Raw genomic sequence first — 17,172 nt, 5'->3', positions numbered from 1 at the left:
TCCTCCCAACACTCATTGGTAGTGCATGTCTCATTTCTTGTGGGCCATTTATACAAGCGAAAGTTCCCCAATGACACGTGAAGGTTATGCAAAGGAGTTGTTAGCAAGGTGAAAAGAATAACATTTTATCTTGTACAAAATATCTCTCATGCCCAGACATAGCGGCATGTTACAAAGAAACGTGAACTTCCACTAACTAAAATGCAAACAAGATTACCCGAAAAAGTCTGAAACAGCTTTGATTTCTCTTTCAGGTAATCAACTGCCTTAAAGTCAGTGTGAATAATATTGTGTTGAAGATTACCGTTTGTTTGTAAACACAACTTGAAACATGTGTCACTACGATTTAGCTATCAGTTTGGCACTTACACGGGAGAGTGTTGCGCTCCTGCCGTCGACAAAACTTGCTTCTGAATCTTGTGGTCAAGGGAAGAGAGGAGATCACTCAGTTCTGTGTCCGTCTTTGATGGATAGATCTTGTCGGTCGCACAACGATGGTCAATAAATGGAAAAAAAAAAAAACTGGGATCAGACAACGTTATCTAGCTAATTCTGTATGTGACACCAGGTGTAACTATCCATAAAGAGAAAGAAGTGAACCATCGCAAATGTTCACAATAAGTGATGGTTGGCTAACACTCTAAACCTTAACTTGAACGGTTAGGAATCAGTGTTCAGCTGCGTTACCCTCGATAACTCAACCTAACTGATGGCCTCCTGACTGAAGTCATCCCATTTCCAATTGTGGTTCTCTTGTGTATGTACATAACCACTTGCCAGGCGTTCAGACCGTGGAAGCTTTAAACTTTGTTGCTTATTTGTTTGAACAAGCTCAGATATCCTTAACCCACACTCAACACAGCCTATGAAATCGTATAGCTGGAAGCTTTAGGATGAGATTTTTGCTCTAGAGGACTAGTACCAGGTTCCACATAGAGCCAATAATATATCATTGGAATCTATAAATAAATAATGTCAATATGCATGTGCATACTTTTGAACAAAGGATGTCGCTGGAGTTTGCGTTTGAACGAGTGGCGTTTTCTACTTCAAAGCAACAATCGAAGACCCACTTGTTGAACCATTAGCTCCAGCAATGTCCTCTGATCAAAAGTATTCATCACTTGAAGCCTCCATCTTCTCCTGAACGACTGCCAATATGCATAGGGGTATAGAGGCATAACTTCTCAATCACAGCGTTGCATGAACGAAGGACTAGTCGACTGAAACGTTTGTAGAAACACTGCCTGGAAGAGGTTGCGAACGTGTCAAAAACTAAAGAGTTAATCGCGAATATGCTGAAAGGGGGATTGGAATATTCTTGGTTCATGCATCACCTGCTCGAACATTCCTCTGGACAGGTGTTCTCTCCGAGACTGGAGAAGGTAGCTCAAGTCGTTCTCCGTGAGGCAAATGTCATGTGAAAGGCGGCAGAAGTGACACTGAAAAGAAATGATGAAGGAGTTGTCATGTAACCAGGTTACCATAGTCACCCGTATGAGTATAGATTCGGGCTTGACTAAGTCAAGCTTTGGAGTTTGGTTTGTGCTTTAAGAATATCAGTACTTGCTGTTTATTGGCATGCCACTTCTAAGGTATCTAACACAGTAGAAAACTTTAACATATTTTAACAGAGCGCACGACTACGTGGACACAAGAGTAGAAGGTACAAACTGCGTAGTCGTACGCTATGTTAAAATATGTTCAAGTACTGTCACCAACTGACCCAGCTTTCAGTCCTTCTATACAGTAGAAAATGAGGGCCATACCCTTTGTGCTAATCTCTCCTACATCTTTCAAGAGGTTTACCTCAGCAGGACCTGAGCTTACTACTGTGAGACGTTATTTCTTGCTTTGACATGCAATATAAGCATTGAGCAGAAGTTGAAAGCTCGCTTTTCGATGATAGTATCCGGCTAAACTCTTTTTCTTTCTCCTTGCTTCGTCTCACCAATTTTTTTCTACTACCGTCATTCTCTATAGCGTAGTGCGACTGTCGTGACCAACACCTGAGAGACAGTTAGTGCGCTGTGCAATACCGTTTTCATGTTTTCTTCAAGGATCTCCACTCTCCTTCTTTCAAGACAAGGTTGTTTATTCAACGCGCTTTTCTTAAAACAGGAACATTCACATAACTCACACAACATCCAAAGACGTTTGCTGAAAACTGTTGAATAGTTGTGTGGTTAGATGAAGAACATGTATACAGTTTGGACATTTTGAGCAAAGTATGTTGGCGGGCTAGTTTATGGTACATAGTTCAGCGATTTATTAGCACAAACCTAACAAGAATACAAGAATCACTCTTCCGTGTGTCTTCTCGGTTTCTTGTTACGTTCATGCGGCTGCGCCTCTGATTGAATACTTCGTCAAAAACAATACCATGAGGCCAATGCTGTTGTCAGATGCCTGCAACGCCTGTGCCACTTGCGGTGCCACTTGATGGGCAGCTATGAGGATTCGGGCCATGTCGGCGATGATCTGAGACTTGACGGCGTCCATAGAGACGCTTCGCGAAGCCAGAAAGTGCGGCTTCACGTTGACGTGCCACAGAAACGGCTGGAGAGTGGAGTTCAGGGCGAATTCAAAACTGAGAAGCTGGAAGCCGATCGGTCTCCTGCAACGTAGGAGAGCTGTGTATATAGAAATGTGAACATTCTTAAGGGGACACGAGACCTTCGGGTATATGCGTTACTAAAGTGCAAAGGGGTTCACTATAGACGCAAAGAGATGAACGACACAGGGACACAAGACAGACGAGGACAACGACACAAAGGTGCTATTAATAATAATAATATTTATTATTATTAGTATTATTATTATTATTATTAGTATTATTGTTGTTGTTGTTGTTGTTGTTGTTGTTGTTGTTGTTGTTGTTGTTGTTGTTGTTGTTGTTGTTGTTGTTGTTGTTGTTGTTGTTGTTGTTGTTGTGCGCAAGTAGCCACAGTGCGAATGCAAAACTGAAGTATAGTACGTTAAAATGAATTTCACATTGTTTTTGTCGATAAATCTACGCGAGGCGTAACCTTTGTCCCTACTTTGAACCATATAATCTAAAGCATTGCCTCCGAGATGCGGCGCACAGCAATTCATCTGTAGAGCAAACGACGGATGACAACTTGCCCTAAAGCGTGTTCTTCAGTCTAATGCGGCAGTCTTCGTGCCCCAAATGATAAAAATTTGTTATGAATTGTTTATGAACTCATTCAACATTCAATTCTCTTCCCCAACGTGTTGAAAACACATGGTTGTCACAGCAGCTCTATCTGTGTGTCAGTAATGTAGAGGCACCACATATTAGAAGTCTCAGTGCTCTACGTATAAGAGTGAATTCAGATACTGTAGAATACCATGTTCAAAATAGTTACTCCTATCTGCTAAAACAGCCTTTCTTCACCAAATGCGGTCACGTTTACTCGCGTTTGAGGCTCATTGCCGCTTTTCCGTTCCGATTTCTAGATTTCTCAACTTATCAGCGCATTCTCGAAAAGCTGTGATTTGTACCACAAATATTGTCGCTAAAAACAAAATAATGCAACATGTTTTTCTATATTACTGTATGATGGCCTTCGATTGTCTATTTACGAGATTTTAAGAAAAATCGAAGAAGGTTTTTTTTTATTATTCAAATTTAAGTGGAGTACACTTCTGCCAATGTGAGAACTTTGAGGCAATATATAAAAATTTACATTTGCCCTACTACGGCAGTAATAACTTATACACCTAATGAACACACTACATTCTTAAAACGTGTCAAGTTTGAAAACGCTGCTTGCATTAGCTTCGGAGGAAAAAAAATGGGGAATACGTAACTTATTTTAAACTGTCGCAAAACTAGACTTTTTCAACAGCTATTTTCTTAAAGTCTATAGTCTTGAAATCGTATGAATTCATTCTTCATTAGACATGCAATTCAGGTAAAGAATATCTTCCTTGAAACAAAAATATTTGTCTTTTTATAGCATCTGCGATTTTCGAAAATGACAGGTGACGAAATTGGTGCCTCCGTTATGGTGAAGTTTGATATTTTTTTTTCCTCGTAAGTTATGCCGTTAATCATAAAACGAAGTTGACTTTCGGGCTACCTGGTGAGAGGTGCACGAAATATAAAATACCCAATGAAATCTAAAATGTCAACTTTTGGACCCGTGTCGATCTCTCGTGGAATCACCCCGGTATTAGACAGATTTAGTCGCGCGTCCGTAGCCGCCGTACCGACGCGGCCTGCCATTGCAAACGGTTAGCAGTCTGCGTCCATACGGCTGCTGCGGACGTGTGCCTAAATCTGTCTAACAAGTACTGAATACCTTAGAAGTGTGGCAGCTTGGGCTAGTTGGTATTGCATGACGATAGTTATAGCGCGAGAACAAAACGATGACTCACCCCATCGTGCCTCCAAGGTTGCGGCTACTGTTCACCGCGACGCTCCTCGAGAGGATTTCGTACTCGGCAGCTAGCAGCAGGGCAGCGACCTGGCTTTTTATCTGCGACCACACCTCTTCCACGCTCGAGCTTCCGTATATTTTGTCCAGTTGATGCCACAGCTGTTTCAGGGGCACGGACTTCCCGTTCATCCGAATCTGGAAGAGCCAGGCAGGAAAAAAAAATTGCAGCCAGTTCTACGCCGTGAAACACCAACGGACAGCAAAGCTCTAAGCTCGTTTTTATATGTGATCGAGCATGACGATATAATAATAATAATAATTATTATTATTATTATTATTATTATTATTATTATTATTATTATTATTATTATTATTATTATTATTATTATTATTATTATTATTATTATTATTATTATTATTATTATTATTATTATTATTATTATTATTATTATTATTATTATTATTATTATTATTTATTTATTTATTTATTTAGGCATTCTTCACAAAAAAAAATGCCGCCATATCCACGAAATGAATGATGATGAGTGGGCGAAGCTCCGGAGGTAAACCTGGTAAACCATGAATCCTCTGTACATTTTGCCCACTCGATTTTATTACATCGCTCCCCCTAGCGTACGTCGCCGCACTAAATCGAACGATTGCCTTCAACCAATGACACGCGCCATATGGGACATCATTCTTATTTTATAAGATCTCACATCTTTCATCAACTACAAGTACCGCTTTCTAGTTTATAACATCTTGCATCTTTTCATCATCAGCTACAAGTACCACCATCTAGTAAACACTACAAGAACTAAACAGGAGGTGGCTACATACAGGAGACGGTACCGCCATCTAGTGAACACTGCAAGAACTAAACTAGAGGTGGCTACATACAGGGGACGCACAGCCCACGCCCTAAGGAGCTTCGCCCCTAAAATGCCTATGAAGGGGGCAAAAGTAGAGAGCGTCTCCTGACTAGGCCCACTCTTCGTGAGGCACCTCGGGCAAGTACTGCAAAACAGTACATATAAAATTAAAGATTATACATACAAATGATAAAAGAATGTTGATCATTAAGCACAGAAAAAATTGGTTAAATATTCAAACAAAGCTGTTCCTTAGCGATAAAGGCAAAGACGTTATGAGCACTATTAACATATATTGAAATACATACAATTTGTGTGTATATAGAAAACAATGATAAAAAAACAATGATTACAACAAATATATTTCATACGTTACCAATAATCAGCACACGCACCCTAAAAGTGGGTTTGGATTATTACATTCGTATTTTGCTTCTTAAATTTTGTAAATCTTTTCGTTTCCCTAGCGTATTCCATGACTTCAGGAATCTTGTGGCACAGTAAAACAATTTCGTTATAAATTGACTGTATACCATAGTTAGTCCAACACATCGGCCCCACCAGCGCAACAGTACGTAGATTGTATGCAAGATCTCTACTTAAGTAAGTATCAGACAAACTCTGAAAGTAATTCTTCATTTTTTTATAGATTAACATGGCTAGTTGTACCTTGTAGAACTCTGGGAATGGTATAACGTTGTGCACACGAAAAAGGGACGTATTTGTGAAGACCGAGTTGTTTAGCAGATGTAGTGCACGTTTTTGAAGAATAATAATATTTTCATTGTTTTTTTTTTGTTATACGTACCCCAGACTAGAATACAATGCATGATTTGCGAGTGGATAAAAGAAAATTACAACTGCCGTTTCACTCTCCCTGGAAGTAGGTACTGCAATCGTCGAATTGAACCGATAGACCTTGATATCTTTAATCGAAGGTTATCCACATGCTCAGACCAACTAAGGACACTTTGAAAACACACGCCCAGGAATTTCGAATTTCCTTATTCACTCCCCCCCCCCCATGGTCCCGTGACCTGCATGACGACCAAAACTACTGCTACTACTACTACTACTACTACTACTACTACTACTACTACTACTACTACTATGACGACGACGACAACGGCACAGTGTAGAATAAAAGAGATTCTGTGTAAAAAAACGTGGCTGATTCATCTTTCTTGGATTTGGTATAACACGAAAATGAAACGTTTCTTTGCAGAGTTAGTTAATTGTTTTTTGTGCACTGTTTCGCCACAAGGGCAAATGAATGAATGCTACAGCAACAAATTGCGAAGTCGCACGAAGAACTGCAAGCAGCTCGAAATTTGCAACGCGCACCTAAAACAGAAAGCACATATGAAATAAGCATACACAGGACGAGCGCGGACTAAGAACTGTCACAGCTTGACACTTAAAGCGTTCTGTTCAAACAGAAAGAAAAGACGCACGAAACATACACACAAGTATACACAGGACAAGCGCGAAGAGCAGTCGCGATCCTTACTTCTTCGTGTGTGAGCAGCGTGCTCCTTTCGTCAACGCGGCCGCGGCAGCAAGTGGAGTGACCTTCGTGTCTTTGTGCTCTCCTGAATAACCAGTCTCATAAGCGCACGCGCGCAGGAGAGATCATGCTCCGTCGAGGCGGCGCTCATCGAAACGCGAGAGGCATGGAGAAAGAAGGCGACGACCTTCAGAGCGTGCTCAACGCAAGCTCGTCACGCCATCTCGCTACTGATGGCGGAAACACGCTGAAGTTGTGAAGCTCTGAGGACCACTAAACGATATGCTGTATATATAAATTGCTTGCCGTTAGCATTCCTTACAACGTGCATTTCGTGACCTAGTGGTTTGCGCCGCCCGCTGCGGAGTGAGAGGTCACTGATCTGATGCCCTGGGACAAAACTTTTTTTTTGTTTTTTTTGTCAATAATTTCTTTGCTAATATGTTTTCTTGGGCAATATTTTCTTTGCGAATATTTTACAACGTCATAACCGTAACAAAAATACGTCAGCGGAGCCGTGTTCAACCCCGGCACAAAATGTTTTTGTGTTGAAATACATTGTTCTCTTCCGTCTCAGTTCACGTTGGGAGTAACACGCTCAACACGGCGCCAATAGTGACAACCGTAGTAGTAAACGTGTAATGGGGGCCGGGCCCCTCTCAACGGTCAGCGTGAGTGTTTCGAAGTTTTAGGTAGTCAACTGAGCTATATAGCCGTCACCCGCTACAGGGTTCGAGTGTCAGAGCCGCATATCTGCTTGCTTATGCTTATAGGAAGCCCTGAAGAAGAAGAAAAAAAAAAGAGACATTGTGTCGAACGTTTTCTATCGAAAATATTCGAAGAAAGAAACCTTCGGGGGGCTCTGAATAACGTTAGCGCCTTCCCTACTTTGTAAACAGGACAGATGGCACCATTCGGTAAAATGGGTGAGGAGATTGAATGATATTTCGCGAGGGAAATAATCAGGGCCGAGCCACATGGCAGGACACTTGGACGGCTCTCCGGCGATAACGTCGAAGTGGATAGTTTTGAGACAGTGCTGCAAACGATGAAGACCTTCAAAATCAATCGTTCGAGAAGACTGATTCTGCATCTGCTAGACATTGCGCTACGAAAATGAAACCTGGCTGAGAAAAAGATCGAGCGGGCGTCACAGGCTGAGGTCATGCTTCCGCGCTTCACGGATGAGCCTCGAGAGAGAATCAAGACACCGAAAAAACAACAAAGCGACGCCTTACCACGCCTAACAAAGTTATGCACATAAACCGCACCTATGGCAAATGGTATATATATACACGGCTACATTGAGAACTACGATAGGACGTACGCATCGCGGCCAACGCAAGGACGTTTGGCATGTTTGCATGTACGTATGTTCGCGTACGGGTTCGCGGCGAAATGGTTTACCAGCGAAAGGACATTGCCGCGCCAGTACATGACCGTTTCGCCGTTGCAACTTTCATCGCAAGAGGGCCGGTGTCGCTCTTGCGCCGAACGTGACTGGCCTGCGCGAGCCGTGGCAAAGACCTCGCGAGCCTTATTAAGAGTCTCGTGCGCTTGCGGGTATTTGTACGGAACACTATACGCATGTCTAGTTAGGCGATGGTCGGCAGTTTCGGTCAAGAGAGAAGGAAGGAAAAAATAAAAGTGGAAACGTAAGAAGGGTTTCGGAGGACGACGAGGGGCTCTCGGGGAAGAACGTGAACGGCGCGCAGCGTCTTCGCGTTTCTAATGCGGCCGCGAAATGAACCATTAAGGCCCTGATTTATAAGAGGAGATGAAGGAAGTTGATACGGCTAACTAACCATCCCTGTAATTAGGGCGACGCAAGTTTTGCTGCAGCGGTCACGAGAAGACGATGGGAGAGTGGCGTTTTATGGTCTCACTCTGCCTGTTTTTAACCCATTGCTTACGCGAGCAAAAAAAAAAAGAGAAAAAAACTGAGTGAAGTCGTTTCCAGAAACCGGAAACCGCTTTGATTTTATCTCTCGCGGAAAAACTTTTTTGCCGGGTAATAGGCCGTAATCCAATGCTGACTTGGGAGACTACGTGATGTAAAAAATAAAGTAGCGCATGACTAAATTTGGCGATGCCGAGCTAGTCGGGTGTTTCAAGATTTCCGTATGCATGGTTAGAGTTGATAGTGATCCCGGCGTTTTATTCTGAAGCTGGGAGACTGTTGTCTTCTAACGCATCATGGTAGCAATTCATTGGGAATGAAGGGTATTGCTATTTTCGCAACGAGATTTAATCTTTTAAGATTTACTGTCATGCCAATGTAGCGCTTCAAACGCATGCTTTTTTAAATGCGCGCAATGCCCGCTGGTGGACGAAAGTATGGGGATTTTATACTTTGCATCAGCCCCAACTTCGGCCCCGCCGCGGTGGTCTAGTGGCTAAGGTACTCGGCTGCTGACCCGCAGGTCGCGGGTTCAAATCCCGGCTGCGGCGGCTGCATTTCCGATGGAGGCGGAAATGTTGTAGGCCCGTGTGCTCAGATTTGGGTGCACGTTAAAGAACCCCTGGTGGTCAAAATTTCCGGAGCCCTCCACTACGGCGTCTCTCATAATCATATGGTGGTTTTGGGACGTTAAACCCCACATATCAATCAATCAGCCCCAACTTCGCTCTTGCTGAGCAGTTAGCAACAACATGATGCGTGGGGCCGGCTTCTTATACACGCTGATTCACAGATGTGCGTTTGCCGAAATTTGTGACCTCACCTTATTGTCACTTCTCCGTGGTCCTTGCGCAGTTCCTTGGAAGGCGGTTCCCGCGTGGTGAACGTATGCACGCAGGGGCACCAGCGATGTGACCAGGGCGAAGACTCTCACCAGGACCGACCGGCCGTTTGACGCCAGCAGTGGCCGTACCGGGGTCTCCTGCGCCACCACTCGGCCTTGCTCGAGCATCGGCGAGAGCCTGGAACATTCAGCAAACGGCACGGCGAATGTGAGTACGATTTGTTGTGGCGAATGGTTGGCGTCAGCCTCGTGCATTGACGTAATAGGGAGGCGCGCTGCGACGAACCTTCACTCCCCGTAGCCCCCTCCCCCTTTCTTTTTATTTTTAGGAGAACTCTGCGCACGCCCTATGTTGGCTGCTGTGATTGGACTGGGATGTTTGCAGACGGAGTATGGATAGGATCTATGTGAACGACGCACTGAAAGGGGAGTTGAATACAAAGCCTATCCGGATGTGGATATAGGTAGGTTATTACGACGCATGACAGCGATAGTTATGTTTAAAACTCCTACCCCAAGTTATTTCGCACCGTGTTTAGCGTAACATGCATGAGCATACTTGTACCTCTGCATTATGACCAAAAACTTAGACATAAGCCCATGTTTCACAGCGAAGAGGGGACCAGCTGACACGAGACCGGGTCTACTCTTCCTCAGTGAGGCACTGAGTCAATTTTCTATCCTTATTCAGCATTTAAATAATTCGACTTCACTTCTGAAGTGGCAGCAGCAAGGCTTAACATTGCAAGAAAAGTAGGCACAGAAGCTGCGTCTAACATGAATCGGAAATGGAGTCCATTTATGGCTGACTCATTTACAGGAAGTGACCTGTGTTTGGTTCCTGCATGCAAATGAAATCTGCGTTTACCTCGAATCTGTGGGTGGTGTAGGTGCTGTGCAAGCTAACAATGTCCTCGTGTGCGGCCTCGATATCACTCATTGTATGATTGATTGATTGATTGATTGATTGATCGATTGATTGATTGATTGATTGATTGATTGTGCATTAATGTTTCGAGAATTAGCCTACACGTAGGTGCAAAGGTACGTGTTGCTGAACAGATATATTCAATGCTAATTTTTGTGCACCGCCTAGAAGACAAGGTCAGAACTGCACAAACACAAGCGTTTGTTAGCTAGAGCATAAAAACCAGTCAAGAAGACGGCGTGCAAGAGCGGCGACCGACACACACAACGACTAGAGTAGCAACTGTACTCTACTAGCTAACACCACCTTCCAGAAGAGTGAAGGCGCATGCGCTGTTCAAACAAGAAAGAAAGAAAGAAAGAAAGAAAGAAAGAAAGAAAGAAAGAAAGAAAGAAAGAAAGAAAGAAAGAAAGAAAGAAAGAAAGAAAGAAAGAAAGAAAGAAAGAAAGAAAGAAAGAAAGAAAGAAAGAAAGAAAGAAAGAAAGAAAGAAAGAAAGAAAGAAAGTGAGCTACTCGAAAACTCGGATTTTACCGCCAGACTTACACGAGCTCACATTTCTTCTGCATCAGTTAGATAGATGTAGTGCTGACACAATTGTCACGGTTCATGTTCATAAGATATGCTTCGAGAATATCGGCATGAAAACAGACACATGACCAGTGCCACACGCGCGGTGTATCTCATCCCACTAACCTGTGAAAAAAATATGCAGTGGTCAAACTGGTCGATATTTAAATGAAAGACGGCGCGAGCACCGCAATTCATCGAACACGTCGGACAGCGCTAATCTCCCCGGCGATTGCTGTATCTGTGGATGTGTGCCGCTATCGTCTCATGTTAAGATGCTTGGTAGAGGTTGGGGGCAAGGTCGATTGCGAAATTCCGGGAGCATACCATAAATACACCGTGACGATGGTGTAAGTGCTACATACATTTTGTTAATGCAGAATGGATGCAAGTTCCTCTTACTCTGGCGGTGAAATCTGGGCTTTCAAGTAAACCACTTTCTTCGATCTCTCTCTTTCTTTCTTTCTGTGTGTGGGTGTGTGATTTTTTTTCTGTGGACAGCGTATGTGTCTTGGCTGTCCTGGAAGATTGTGTTAGCTAATAAAGCACAGCAACTATAGTCCAGCGGTTGTGTGTGTCACTTCTCTCCCTTGTCTGCCGTTCATACTGACTGGTTTATGTTTCCGCTCCATCCACCAACCGAGCCAGACTTCAATTTTATTGCAAGCGCTTGTGTTTATGCAGTTCTGTACTTGTTTTCCAAGCAGCACGCAATCACGTAGCTATGAATAGATAACAAGGAGGTCTATTTAAACATGCCTGATAGATATCAAGGAGGTCGTAGATGCTTGGCTCTTAGATACCTACGGGACAAGCAAGTACACTTCTGAGCAGGGCAAGCCTTATATGAATTCAGCTGAACTTGTGCGTACGTTTTGTGAAGAGAGTCTGAGTCGGTGAGCGCCGCTGTAGAGACCTGCCTGGCTCGATGCCTGCGCCTGTCCTGCACGCCGACAGGCTTCAAGAGCCAGTTGGAGGACGAAGGATCGGTACGCGTAAGCCTCAGCGCGCCCGCCACGTCGGCGAACTGCTGTGTCTGTTCTGGCAACACGAAGCACAGGGGCAGCGCTGACCATTGCCGCAGGTGATTCACTGCGAACATATAATGCATTGATGCTCACTTGAATTCTTCCATTGTGTTGCAACTAGTCCAGACAGAAGCTCTGCTAACGTTCCTGTTTTGACATATTGTGACATATTGACATATTGTGAAATTTATGACAATTTCATATTATTAACATACTATGACAATTTTGACATATTGTGATGTTTGGGGGGGGGGGGGGGTTCCTTGAAATTTTACTTTCCACGGCACCATACAGCAGGCTACAGGAACACGGTTTGTTTGTGCCATTTAGCTTAAAATGCGACATTGGCGACTGATTAGGCAGCTTTACAATAGAGTACCCAAGGTTATGCGAACACCGTGGTTTATCGTTGACGTATGTGTCGACCATGCAGTCGTCATACGCTGTCTTCTTCTGCACGCATGTTATATTTTGGAAATAACGCACGTACCCACGAAAGCGTTTCGAACTCGAGTAATTACTACGTTATGGATTTTTGTGTAAAGGTTTTTAAGTAGCGACAGCCTGCCACGAAGTGACATCGATCGAAGGTTAGATTAATGTAATGTGTTTTGCATTTAGCAGGTGTTCTTTTTATAACTACCAATTATTGGGTCCTTTTTCTTTTCTTTTTTTTTTTTTGACACCCACTGCTTGCATAACTTTCCGGGACTGCCTTATTTAGCATTAAGGCACGGCGTCTTCCTCCTTAGGTCATTGTACTCCTACCAAGAGTGATTAATGTTTCCGAGCATTAAAAGAGAATTATACGTCTTGCCAATGAGTTGATGGCCAGGTTGCATCGTACTTCAGCGTAAAAAAGAAAACAGTACAAAATGTACAGAATTCTAGAAGCATTCGGTGTCAATGACAGCGCATTGAGCTTCTGGCCAATTCCCCCGAGGATCGCCGAGTACGTAAACAAGTAATTGATGCGCAACGAGGGAGGATAAATCATCGCGTATCCTTGTGGACGGTGGGTGAAAATTGCCATTAATCGGTACGTTGGTGTCTGGCACACCTAATCTAACGAGACGGTTCCCAGCCCCTTTCCTTGCACGTGCTTCGCTGCGAGTGCTGCTGTACGAAAGCCACGTAGCAATCTTGATGTTTGGTTACATATACTTGACTTTCAGAGCTCCATTGATACAGTGCGTGTCCTCACTAGATATATATTAATGTTGACGTCATTACTTAGTTAAATTAGATTTCTTCCTCCTCGTTTCTGTAGTGTTTGCAGGAGGGCTACGGAATTTGAAAAACATGGGCTGGCGATGAATAGAACTCTCATAACAAAGTGGAGAGCCTGCATGAGTTGGTGAGGGAGTGAGTGAGTGAGTGAGTGAGTGAGTGAGTGAGTGAGTGAGGGAGACAAGTAAATGCGTCATTGAGTACAAACAACAGCGGTTGAAATCGATTTAGTGTAGCATACATTGTAGTTGTCAAAACTAGCAGCGCCCGATGAGTTACTCATATCACTATCTCTCTATCATCGCTTTTTCAGTACATTCGAGATAAAGTGGTTTCATCTTATACCAAGCTTTGGAAAGGCATTATCAAACTTTCTACACAGATATAAGTTTATCAAAACTTTTAAATTGTGTTAAGCTCCCCCAAGCAGAGCGCACAGCACACGGTCAACTTCGCGACAGGTAAATGCAGTGGGCGAAACGAGCTGGCTCGAGCGTTTTTATTTATTCAATGCTACAATAGCTGCGATGGATTAAGGAAGCCGGTCCTGTATCTGAATTTATCGCCTCAATTTGCATACATCAGTACCTCGGTTCTCAGCTACAGCATTCACTGTATCAATGTATCTCTCCAAGAACTTCGCAGTGACTTAGTAATGACCGTGCCATTACAGGCATCATGGAGAACCGGAAAACACACTTTGTAGCACCCCGTAGCAGAAGCCATTTGTGACGCGTCCGACTTGCCGGATATAAGACTCTGTCTGACAGCTGAACGACCCTTCATTATATCGAATGATGAGTTGTGTTTTGCATATTCGGGAAGTACGTGAACTTAACCAGATTCGCTTCGTAGCTTGCATTTGTCGGAAAGCTGGTTAATAAGTGGTTTGCCTCAGGGTTAAGCTGCTGAAAAACAGTTCTTTATGCTGAAATGCAGAATAGCTAACTCGGTGTTTGCAGATGCGACACTTCTTTATTGCGCTGAGTCATTTGTCAGATGGCGGTCATGAGAGAGAGATAGCACAGGCGTTTTTATTCAATGTGGCTGTATTTTTTCACTGGGTGAGGATGGTTGGAATATTTGTAGTTAAAGATTGCAGGCTGTAGTTGTTTCGTTTGAATAAAGCGTGTAGTTTCAGATGTATGTCGAAGACCCTGTTATATAAGCTGTTGGCTAGCATCCTAAAACCGAGTTGTGCCACATCGCTCTTGATTGTCGTAATTAGCTAGCTTGGTTCTTATATTCAATAACAAAAACTGTTGGAGTTCAATGACGCAAAATCACGATAAGGTTATGAGTGATGCCGCAGCGGAGGACTCAGAAAAGTTTCACCGCCTGGTGTTCATTAACGAATGCCCAAATTTAAGTACATCGGCCTCTGTCATTTGGCCTCCATCAACATGTGGCCGCCATGGCCAGGATTCGACCCCGCGACCTTTGGGTCAGCAGCCGAGCACAATAACACCAAAACTACTGTGGCGGGTGGGTCTTATATTCAACTCGTAGTTACTGTTTCTGGTTTATAGAAAAACACAGCGTTGTTGTTTGGTGAGGTGCACCCACAATTATATAAAAATTATTTAGCATTTGAAAATGGCGGAAAAAGTCGATGTTGGCTAGATGGCTCAACTAGCCTAAGTGGAAAAGATACGAAAAAAAATAGACGAAGATGCATACACCACGTCCTCGTACGATAATAAAGTAATTGAAAAAAACTTAAGCCTAGGTCAGAGCTTGAAGTTTTGACATTACAAGTGTCTCCGGATCCCGGAAGGCAAATGGCACTTGTGGATGGACCAGGGCTATCCCTGGGACGAAGTTGCCGAAAGTCGAAGTGCACCCAAGGAACCTTATACACTCCAGACCCTTTACACCCTGTACCTATACCTTACACAACCATGGTGGTGCCCTGGAAGATCTAAAAAAGCTGAATAATGGCAGATTGTCGACTTAGTGAAGTTTACTTTCCCTCACCGCAAGACACTGCGTACGCTTTTTCACATTAACGAACTGAGTTGCTGGGAAGCCATATTATATTGTATGTAGCATGCTTGTCAATTGCCGTTGCGTTGTTCACTTAGCTGCACACACTCACATATACGCATCCTAGAGGTATATGCACGCGAAATATAACGTGCTTGATCGAAATCAAATCAGTATGCAGGACTCGAAAAAAAAATGGGAGTGGTAGATTTAGCGAAAGTGACCGTTTCTTGTAAAATAGAGTTCATGTCTGTCTTAATGTGTCTGCTTTCTCGCTCTCCAGAAAGAACGTACTTGTAATCTTCCGGTTCCGCCTTAACAATGTACCGTAATCCCAAGCGACGCTATGGATTAAATCATTAGGTCACTACCCCTACCTTTGTGCAGCGCTAGTGTAACGTCTGTTTAGAACACCGACTAATGTGCAATGTTTTGTTCCATTTTAATTTTGAGTCGCACGTGCACCACAACTAATACATCGCATCACCATTGTTACTTTCCCCGAGATCACTCTCAATGCTCAACTCACCGCTCAGTCTTCTGAGAATGCTCAGTGTGTTGCAGAGCGCGTCTCTCTCACCCAGCTGTTCACTGAGCAATTCGACGTGGTTGACCTGCGGATAGAGATTTCAAGGCACAACTTTTCCATGTGACACTCGTCATAAAGTATCAATGTTCACTGTTGATAATACCTCGCGCAAAACCAGATGGAGGGTATGTGTTGTCAAAGTACAAACTGAGTGTCAATCACATGTACTCGTTGGTCGCTAAAGTGTAACTAATTCCTTTTCATGAGCTGCAACGACCGCATTATAGAATGAGACGACTCCTTCATTCACCGATATCCGAGGAGCAACTTACTTACCTTTGGTTGTTCATTTTTTATATCTTATGTTGAAAAAATAACATCAATTTGTTAGTTGACCGAGCACCGAGTGACAGTTCTGTTTCTTGTAGAAGCCAATCTGGTCAATCACTTACTTCTTGTTTTACGAATATTGATGAAAGGTCTTCGAAGGAATAAAAAGCGGTGGTTACGGTTCAAGTGAAGCATTGTGGATACATATAATATAGGGACATTAGTTCACATCGTATCTGACTAATTATAGGTTAACACAATAATTATAAATATTTATTCAGTTCAGCGAAAGACTGTAAGTAGCTGGAATCACCGCTCTACATGGAAAAGCTGATCTAAACGACTCGCTTCTTTTTGCATGGCCTCCGATATTCACTTGAGAATTGCGACCAAACACAAGGTTAAGCCAAAGAATACTCCAGAGGCACACGAGTGCCGATGTCCGAGTGCCACCGCCCGTACAGTTTTCTACAATATTTACTCGAGGGAACTCTGGCTGTGCGATTGTTCAGCCACCATGGAAGTGATCGGTAGTACACATATTTTCCAAGTCTTCATGCTTGCGGACTTGGAACGCGCATGTGGCTTTTTTTATTGTTGTGTTTTGGTTTTGTTTCCAGTAAAATAATGAACCGTTGTGAACTTCATGCGCATATTTTAATTGGTGTCTAAAAATGTCAAGGTGGTGAAGAGCAAACGTTCAACCTTTGCTGAATTTCCTATTTCGGGAAAGCCGATTCGGGCCACGCGGTGTCAAATAGAGCCGAAAGAATGAAGATTAGTCAAATCCGTGTACTACCTATCATTTCCATGCTGGATAAAGTGCCGTGTATTGCAGCTCCCATAGAAACTAGCGCCAGACTTCCCTCCAGTGTATATATAGGAAACTATCTGGCGCCACCAGACACCTAAGTCAAGGATTAGGGTCACCTCCAGAATTTTTTATTTTTCAACAGTCGCCAAAAATCGGCACGAAACGTTTATTTGTGTCATGTTAATTAAATAAATAAGTCCCTATGCAAATGTAATAACGAGGCACAAGCTTTCTTTGGATTTATTTGC

At 43.2% G+C, this 17,172-nt stretch overlaps 1 protein-coding gene across 2 annotated transcripts in view; it reads right to left on the bottom strand.

The window, feature by feature from the left end:
• The window catches only part of LOC119173978 (cadherin-like and PC-esterase domain-containing protein 1), a 64,708-nt gene that overhangs the window by 18,928 nt on the left and 28,608 nt on the right, over positions 1-17,172 (bottom strand). For both annotated transcript variants that reach the window (XM_075894945.1, XM_075894946.1), the window contains exons 7-13: positions 15,781-15,865; positions 11,880-12,099; positions 9,491-9,689; positions 4,387-4,583; positions 2,383-2,617; positions 1,338-1,442; positions 370-476 (exon numbers count right to left, since the gene is read on the bottom strand). In XM_075894945.1, the coding sequence (XP_075751060.1) occupies positions 370-476; positions 1,338-1,442; positions 2,383-2,617; positions 4,387-4,583; positions 9,491-9,689; positions 11,880-12,099; positions 15,781-15,865 (1,148 nt within the window). The remainder of the gene's footprint in view (positions 1-369; positions 477-1,337; positions 1,443-2,382; positions 2,618-4,386; positions 4,584-9,490; positions 9,690-11,879; positions 12,100-15,780; positions 15,866-17,172) is intronic.

Source organism: Rhipicephalus microplus, chromosome 5 (genome assembly GCF_043290135.1).
Source record: "Rhipicephalus microplus isolate Deutch F79 chromosome 5, USDA_Rmic, whole genome shotgun sequence".
NCBI classification, from domain to species: Eukaryota; Metazoa; Arthropoda; class Arachnida; order Ixodida; family Ixodidae; genus Rhipicephalus; species Rhipicephalus microplus.
This window is presented reverse-complemented; position numbering and strand designations above follow the sequence as displayed.